General features: G+C 36.1%; 1 protein-coding gene across 1 annotated transcript in view; it reads right to left on the bottom strand.

The window, feature by feature from the left end:
• Positions 1–8,864: 8,864 nt before the first annotated feature.
• LOC138705091 (alpha-1A adrenergic receptor) overlaps positions 8,865–9,750 on the bottom strand; it is a 160,212-nt gene continuing 159,326 nt past the window's right edge. Inside the window, exon 3 of the mRNA XM_069833709.1 lies at positions 8,865–9,312. Within this exon, the coding sequence (XP_069689810.1) occupies positions 9,010–9,312 (303 nt within the window). The 3' untranslated portion in view covers positions 8,865–9,009. The remainder of the gene's footprint in view (positions 9,313–9,750) is intronic.

Here is a 9,750-nt window from a genome sequence, read left to right as displayed (position 1 = left end):
CACTGGTTGCACAGCACGCGTACTCGTAGGTTCTTTCTGCAGCTTCCACATTTGACATTGGTAGCTTCGTTGTCGCTTGCAGGTCCTGGATTCAGTTCGATACCACCAATAATTAGTAGTATCGCGATCACTATGTGAAAGAAGAGACACTCAGCCAGACCTGCCAAAGCTGTCCCTTTCACGCTCCGCTGCATCCTTGACCTGGCCGCCCAGCCGCCTATCCTTGCCCGGTACAACTCCAACTCACAGCCCATTGTTCTAACCTTTTCTCCGCTGCGTAAAAATGCGTCCTTCCTCTCCACCGGCCTGAAGGAGACTCAAGTAGAAGAGAAGTAGGAATACATAATTATGAGCTAGCTGTCTTTGTTAAAAGTTTTGGAAATATCAGTCCCTTTTACAACCCCTTGTTCCTGCCGATACTAATAGCAGTATGGCCTCCGGACGTATCAATGATTAATGGTGAGTTTGTATTGTATTACACTAATTTATGGTGTTGATCACATTCCCGAAAAGGAATAGTCATCGTGTAGTACGAATGACATCGTTTCACTTTCACTTACATGCAATAAAAATAATATAGGCACAATAATAAAAAATTACGCTATGAAACATAATATAATTTTAAAGATCGACGTTTGAAAATGTGGGAGAAAATGATGGAAGAAAACTGGAGGAAAAAAAATTGAACATTTTCACTGGGAGAAGTCGATAAAACTAGCGATACATTTATAATTGATTTAGGAGAAGACTCGTATGATGAAAATAAGGGCCACTTCGAAATTTCTGACATAGGAGGAGGCCAGGAACAAAAATAAAAATAAGAAAAAATAAGAATTTCTCTCCATTGAGCAGTGTTGGTAGCTCAATTAACAAAGAGCTAGCTTTCGAACGGCAGCAGACCCGATTTCAAATCCTGGTGATGCATTTTACTATTGCTGTATTACAGTTTTCAATTCACTGCCGAACTACCTTAAAGCTATGAAGAGCCAAAAGACAAAGGTTAGAGCAGAACTGACAAGATTTCTACATATTCCTACTTTCTACTCAGCCTACGAACTGTGTTTACTTGCAAATTAAATTAATCTACAATATCTACCGAAAAGTAATTTGGCACTGTTTTTGCCACTTTAGAACCTCGTGGTACCACCTCTTGTTGCTATGACAGCAGCCACCCTGTCAGGCATTGCTCTCCACTAGTTTGTGTAAGATCGCCATTCGTCTTGCAACATGGCACTCAGTTGGACAATAGAACTTGGCCCCATATTTCGGCGGCTACTGTGCAGTGGTATGAAGACAATAATGTTCACAGATTGGACTGGCCTGCACAGAGTCCTGGTCTCAATCCCATTGAGCACCTTTGGGACGAATTTGACGGTGATTGAGGTCTCGGGAGATGCGGTCAACTTCCATTGTCTGAGTGCCACGTTGCAAGAGGAATGGCGACTAATTCCAGTGAATATCCTACAAAAGCTAGTGGAGAGCATGCCTGACAGGGTGGCTGCTGTTAGAGCTAAAAGAGATGGTACCACGAGGTTCTAAAGGGGCAAAAACAGTGCCCAATTACTTTTTGGAAGATAGTGTACTTACTGTATATCGATAATAATTCTGTATTATGTATTTTTTGTATAATTTTTTTATTTGTTTAGTATTTCAAATCAACAATGCTTATATGATATCTATGGAATGTAATAAATGAAATTAAAACAGTTCTAAGTGCCCAGTGGGTAATTGATGGCCACTGACAGATTGCCAGGTTATTTCTTCAACTTTGCTGCAAATCAATAACTGGATATATGATTTTTGTAGCCTACTCATTCATAATGTTCTGCCCAAGAGCACGTCTTTCACTTCAAACCCAGCATTCTCTAGCCATTCCTATTTTCTACCTTCCTCTTAGACCCCGCATATGATCCATATATCTTAATGTCGTCTATTATTTGATATCTTCTGCCCCGAACGTTTCTCCCGTTCACCATTCCTTCCAGTTTTATATAAAGAAATAAAATATGTTACATGTGAAAGTAAATTAAATGTTTAATAATCAAGATAAGAACATACAGTATTCTCACATACATGTTACATTATTATGAACTGACAATAAAAATAATACATACACAACACTTTCTTCTTCATATCATTTGTATCATTCTGGTTACATGTAACATGACCATTTTTTGCTTATTAATACTTAAGACTCATCGTTCAACTTAATTATTCTCTGTGCTGGTAAATGCAAGTTTTTTCTGTTATAATCTATCTGTCCTTTGTACATTTACGTTGCATTTGGTTGGTTACTGAACTGAGATATTAAGCACGTCTTCCTTTACACTCTAATATTTACTGACTAGAGAATTTATTACACTTGTCATTAGATAAAAAGATTCCAATATAGCCTATGAGATATTGATATATTCGTTTTTTAAATAGTACACACCAATTTCTAGAAAACTGAGTATCATGTCCTTTCAATATGTGACGCATTTTAGCTTGTTATGTTACATTATTAGTTAATTCCTGAGGCCAAAGTGTTAAAGGCATTTACGGCTTAATCCGCAACAATACAAAAATTGCAGGTTTGATTTCTGTTCAAACTGTGTTCTAAAATACGGTAATTATGTAAATATTTGTTGTTTTAAGATGGACTGTAGGGCTGCTACCCATTGAAGGAGGAGGGAGGCTTTTTACTTCTTCTCCTCTACCATGAAATGTGTATAAATGATAAAATTAAACTGAGTGAAAATTTTAACACTTATTTTAAATACATAATGCTGATTGATAAATACAAATTACATCGCTCTTACTAAATGTCTCATTATATCGATATAATTGCTTACACACAATTAGCAGCAATGCACAGTATATTCAGCACATATTTGTGAGGTTGGTATGCTCAGGCTGACATTTGTAGCTTTATTCATACATCATATTAAGCTTCTAGGCATATTATGAGCATAATACAGTGTCCATGGGCATCTGAAGGAATGTAATTGGAAACAGGTCTATGTTTAATATATTCGAGAGACAACATTTTATTAATGTGATATACAAGCAGAGTGGAAGGTGTCCAATGACGGACTTTTTAGAGACGGATTCTTAGCGTAGTATGAATGGAAAAGTCCTGTACCGTTTTATGCCTTTGCGCTTAGATTTTCAGGAAAATGATTTTACTTGATAATTTTTGATACACATCTTTTAAACGTATTTAGAAATACACATTTTATAAACGTTTTTAAGTTAGAGAAATGTTTTGCATGATATTTCTGTTGCGTTTACAGTTTAATACTTTAATTACCAATAAACAACTTTAAGTAATAGATGTTTGGCAACATTGTTACCGAAATGCAGACGCGTGTTTCTTCCAAGAACCTGACGTGAATACCTTAAGGAAGGTATAGAGCGTTTGGGAGAGCGGAGCTTGCATCAGACATTGCTTGTCACATCTTTTCCCCTCACTGTTGTGGAGAAAGGGTGCTTGCATGAGGTGGAAAGTGTTTATTGCGAGGTTGCAATTATTTCTAGAAACAAAGTTTATTTCCCACTATATAAATGTAAATAACACAAAATGGCAAAGGAAAATTCTGTTCCTTTTATGATAAGGAATTACTCTATGACATTACTGTCACTGAACACCTTCCACTCTGCATGCATAAACTACATTAGGCCTAAATAGAGAGTGTATGAAAATTGATGTCAAATATTTTGGGGACGTATTTCCAAATACAAAACATTGAAAAAACTTTCCTATAAACATGGTTTTTGAAAGGCTTAGTTTTAGAGTTACACTACTGTATTGCTAACAAATAAGCTCATTGTACAAGTGATTCTAAGCAACTTAGTACAAAAAAGATAAACTTATTACAAAAACAAATTATTACAAAATTGCTCAAAGTGGTCTCCTCCTGCATCGATGCATCCCCTGAGCCTGTGTTCCATGCTTTGGCGTACTCTATTGAAAACGCTTAGAGTGTTTCGTATTTGTTCAAATTCATTTATGATATTTTAGAACGTTAACATTAGGTACAGAAGTTACATGAGCTATGAACTTCAAATGTCCCCAGAGTTTAAAATTCATTGGATTTAAATTTGGCGATCAAGCAGACTAATCAACAGGTCCCACACGACCAATCCATCTTTGCGGAAAACGGCGATTCAAATGCCATGAACTTTCAGACTAAAGTCAGCTGAAGCACCATCATGCAGGTACCAAATTTGGCGGATAATGCTCAGGGATACAACATGCACTAAATGGTGCAATTAGTTTCTGGAAAACCGCCGATATCTGACTCCTATCAAATGTAAAATATATGAACCAATGAAATGACAATCAAAGGAAAACAAATCTCATGGTCTGTCCTAAAGAAAAAGTTGCAACATGAAAGCAGTTTGAGTTGACTACTCTTCAAGAGTCAAGTCGGCCTGGGTAGTGCAGTCGGTATAGCGCTGGCCTTCTGTGGTCGAGGTTGCGGGTTCGATGCCGGCCTAGGTCGATGGCATTGAAGTGTGCTTAAATGCGACAGGCTCATGTCAGTATATTTACTAGCCTGTAAAAAACTCCTGCGGGACAAAATTCTGGTATACCGGCGACGTTGATGTAACCTTTGCAGAGCGTGGTAAAATAACCATATTTTTTTTCAAGCGTCAATTTAAGGACAAACAAACTCCTTACTAACTCTGAAATTAAAAAAAAAAAAAAATTCAGGACCATGTTTATATGCTTATTTTTTCAATCCTTTGTTGTTAGGAATACGTCCTCAAAATATTTGACATCAATTTGCATACATCTGGCATAAAGAATATTATGCTTTGCTTTCTTAATAATAGCATAGGTCATACGTTTATTGATCTCAAGATGGATAACTAGCTTTTTTTTAGATAACGTTTCCCCAGCGAATAGGAATTACAAAGAATGGACACTGAGCGAATTTTCCTGTGCTTTGTTTCTCTGTGCCCCGGCGTTTAGTTCCACTTTCAAGCGCTAGAGGTTAGTGTAATTGATCACACGCTAAGATAATAATTGAATATAAGAGTTGAGTTGAGACACAGGATCCAAACATCGCCTACATTATTGCATAATCCAGTAAGGCTTTGCTTCAAATAAATTCAAGTTAACAGCTTTTCCTTATTTCTCAGTGACGAACTAGTTGTAATAATAATTGTTTATATTTTATATATAATAAATTATGTTATAAAATAATATAATGCATTATAAAATTATGTATCAAATTCGTTTAATATTTATATACAATAAAATATAGGCATATGGTTTTACTTCTCATAGGAGTTTTGTTTTTCCATTTTCAGCGCTATCAAATCATTACATATTTTAATTGTTGATGGGGGTCAACGTCTCAACTCTCATTATAAAGGAACTCTAGAATCTAGACATTACAGTTAATGACGGATTTATTATTTCAGTGGTCCAATTTATTTTATTTGAGTACATAATGTACCTAGATGTATTAATTGTATGTGTTATATTTCTGCTATGTCGACTGCTAGCTGGTGTGATGTCAGTGCCAACTCCTGGGAAAAAGCAGAATCTCATGCTCAAACTGGTTTGAAGGTCAGTGAAATCAGTCCTGATACAAGAAAGGTACCGACGCGAAGTGTCCATACTGTATAATATCTATACACTGGTTTCCCCTCATAGCAACCGTTTTTTAAATCTTCTATTTGTAGATGATTCATGAAAACTAGAGTAGGCCTACTTGGTGAATACAAGGAATTGACGATTATTAAACAAACCAGGAAAACTTCAGACATTTGCAAATTTGGAAACAGGATAATCTTATTTTAAGAAATCAGCGATTTTTAAAGTTTTATGAAATTCCGAAAAACATCGAAATGGAACTGAGATGAAATGATTGTCTCGTAGCTTGCTCTCGTTTACTCATTCCTGTATATACCCATGAAAAATTGAACGCATTCGTTCTCACTGGAACGTTTGATTACATAATATCTATGTACGTAAATAAATGTCTTAAATACAGTTGATATTGAATATATAGATAAACCTCTCCTCACCACATACATAAGTACATTATTCCACAAACATAAAAAATGGTTATCTTGTTATATTTAAAAACAGTTTGATAAAGTTAGGTAAATAAATATGTGCATAAAAAACTGACGAGAGATTCTGTAACAGTGACATATCTAAGTCCGTTAGCAATGTGAACACTTGCATAGTCATGGGGGATAGAAATATATATTTAGATGACATACTGTGAAATTGGCCGAAGTCTTCATTTGACATTTCCTAATGGAGTTTTTGATTTGTCATTATTTTGAACGTGAGTGACATATCAGTTTATTATCTGTCTCGCATCTTAAACTGGGTCTTGTAAAAATATATAATACATACACACGCACAGAGGAGGATGCACAAGGACTGGTATATCTCTTGCCTTCAGAGAGTCATTTTTTATAATTATAAAATCGATGGATTTTCCCTGATAGCTTTACTATTAAAACATTTGCGATATTTAGATCCTAGTAATTAGAACATGAGCTGAAAGACCGTCCGTTGTATGTTGATGTGGGAAAAGTTACAATTTTTCTCTAACTTATGTTCTCATCTGCAATGTGTACTGTACTTTTAAAAGGAGACTTCTATTGTCACTCTTTATCTAGTACTTTTCAGTCATCACACAGTTTTTCCGGAAAATTGTAATTGCATTATATCAGTAATCTCTGAATAACTCCCACTAAACTTTAACGGAAGGAATCTTTATTCAACTTTAAAACTTACATTTCAGTGTGTATACTCCAGTAGGTAGGTTCCATTCTCCTTTGGACTTTTCTCTTCCCGTATAAATTAGATAAGCTCCTTCAGTGAAGCTGGACAAGTCTGAGTGAGACAAGAGTGCTATGAGTTTCGAGCTCACACAGATCTTCATTATCCACAACCTTTTTTCAAAGGAACGAGAATTGTTCATAATATTTATCCCTTTTATATATTTTTTTATTATTTTCGAATTCGATTTGAAATAGCCAATACTACTGAACAAGAAGCTTCTTTTCACATTTTCAAATAACGAAAATACATCCAATTACATTACTGAAAAAAAAATCCATACCATATGACAATGTCAATTCTTCCTCCCTTGTTGTTTTAATATGAGATATTTTGTACTGCAGTGAATTCCAAGTTCCAGAACTAAGTTACAGGAAGTTTCATTAGCACGTCTAGCCGTGATAACTCGATCGTTGTTCATGTAAATACTAGTAGGATAGGTCTGCTTATTGGTTAGGAGAACATACAAAATTGGATAAGTAACAAAAGAGGCGTATTCTATAAATCATGTTATTCGTAAAACACGCACATAAATTATTATTTGTGACTTGGGGAAGACAAACACAATCATTCAGCCATGTGGTACGAAGTCTTTGTTATATGGACACGCAAGAAAGCATGAGAGGGATTGAGGGTGATTTTTCTAAGTATCAGTCTTGACATTTCTTATTTTTCTGCTGTTATTCTATATCAGCCGTGGTGAAAATGTGATTCGTGAGCACATTGTGGCTCGCAATGATAACTGTGCATTTCTCTTGCTTCCTACCTCCTCCAACCCCCACCTTCTCACTCACTGGAGTCAAAGTCCGTTCCATTTGTATTTGTCTCCAACCTGCGAGTGGGCGTATCGTCGCAATGTCTCTCTCGAAACCATGTACCTCTACAAAAACGAAAGTTTCAAGTAGCATGGGAGGACGAAATTTTTTTGCTGCCAATATGATGAGAATATTAAATGTATGATTTATTCACAAGTATTACGAGGAAAACGGTTGTATAACATAAAACGGCATTATACTACATGTCACCCACATTATGAAACATTAAAAGGTTAAATTTTATTGTTATTATTATTATTATTATTATTATTATTATTATTATTATTATTATTATCTCTGGACGTCGATCCTTTTTTCAGCAGATGTACGAATAATGCGGTTAGATCTTCAATTTAAACTCACAGATTTACAATGCGATGCTACAATGAAAGCTAGATGTAAAGACTTGACAAATGTTGAACTTTTCAAATCGTTGCCAAAAAATAAATATCCGAAGCGTCGTTCTTTCGCTTGCTCTTTTGAAGCCATATTCGCTACAACTTAAGTTTGTGAAAAAAATATTTTCAACAATGAAAATAGTAAAAACCAAATTTAGATCACGACTGACAGACAAATGCATTCGTGATCAACTACGACTGGCAGTAAGTGACATAATTCCTGATTTCGAAACTCTGTCGCAGAGACATTCTGAAGACAATTAATTTTAGGTTGTGATAATGTGTCCTATGCTCTCTTGTTCATTTCTTTCTTCGTTACACGTACTAAACATTAGTTTTAACCTTATATTGCATAAAATTATATTTAAGTGCTTGACGTAAGGAAAATGAAAATCCATTAATAAGTCAGATAGTTGCTTCACTTCCCCTTCGGGTGTCCGCCTCCCTCCATAGGTGCTATGCACGTTGCAGGTTGCACAGTGGCTCGGCGCACGATCACATTTTCGCCACGGCTGTTCTACATGAATCTTAAAATATATGAGAGAGGAAGATTCTTCGGTTACATTTTTGTACCAATAATCCTGATGTGTTACATAAAAATATTATTAATTCCCAACATTTAAAATACTTTCAAAGAATTCCCTCTGTGATGCAAAGTCAGTGACGTATAGTTATTCTGAGAAATGAATATAAAATAGTTTAAATAGATTAATAAAATTATGTCTGAGAGGATTTCTGTGAAAAGATCACAATCTTGAGTATCAGTTGAACCAATCCACTAAAAGCATTAGCAGATGTGACTGTGAGTATCTGTGGATGCACTTGTCTGTGCGTTGGGTAGTATTTCCTAGCTGCAGATATCAGAATGAAACCTTTAACAGCTGACCTGAAACACACTAGCATGTGACCACCTTCAGGTATTGTACAGCTTCAATAACTGCTCTCTGGAGGAGACTCAATGTGTGTAATAATACTTGAGAATATCAGGGTTTTAATGGACTCAGACTGCGGCTGCCGTGGCCCTCTCACAAGAGGGCTCCCCAGTCACATCCAGACTGGGGCAATGTTCGTGATCAGTCATAGCAAGAGACGTGGGGTGGCTGCCATGACCGCCGGGCTGCGACCAGCACGTGTGACAGAGCAGCTTGAGGATGTTGGGGAAGCAGGGGCGCCGCTGGCAGCGGAGCAGCACGTAAAAGAGTGGGTCCAGCACGAAGTGCAGCATCATGAGGCCGTCCGCTACCTTGTACAGCACTAAGGTGAACTTGCTTTCGGGTGCCCATTGCGCCAGCAGGATGGTTATCTGGAACAAGAGATAATTTAACACATTAAAGTACTTACATAGGCTACTTGGAAATTACACTGAACATATTATGTTGTCGAAATGTTTGAGAATAATGCAAATTGCAAAGGGAAGGGAATTAGTTCTGTAGACTACAGGGCAAACGATGTCGTAGAAGTTAACTCCTGTTGGAATAGCAGTTATTTTGTTAAATGACTTTTTTCTAGACGGAAGTACTCAAACCAAAGCAGGAATAATCAGAATTAACTAAAGAATAAAACAGGCTATAATGGTATTAAAGAAGAAGGAAAGAAAGGAGTGGAAAGATAAGAAAAAAAATACGAATGTTTTGGAGAAGATAGTCTAACATTAGAAAAAGTATGCGGTATAATAGCAAAATGAGAACAGTATGGTTTAGTAGATAAAAATACAAGTAACTTCTATAAGATAAAAAGTGTA

Source organism: Periplaneta americana, chromosome 8 (genome assembly GCF_040183065.1).
Source record: "Periplaneta americana isolate PAMFEO1 chromosome 8, P.americana_PAMFEO1_priV1, whole genome shotgun sequence".
Taxonomy (NCBI): domain Eukaryota; kingdom Metazoa; phylum Arthropoda; class Insecta; order Blattodea; family Blattidae; genus Periplaneta; species Periplaneta americana.
This window is presented reverse-complemented; position numbering and strand designations above follow the sequence as displayed.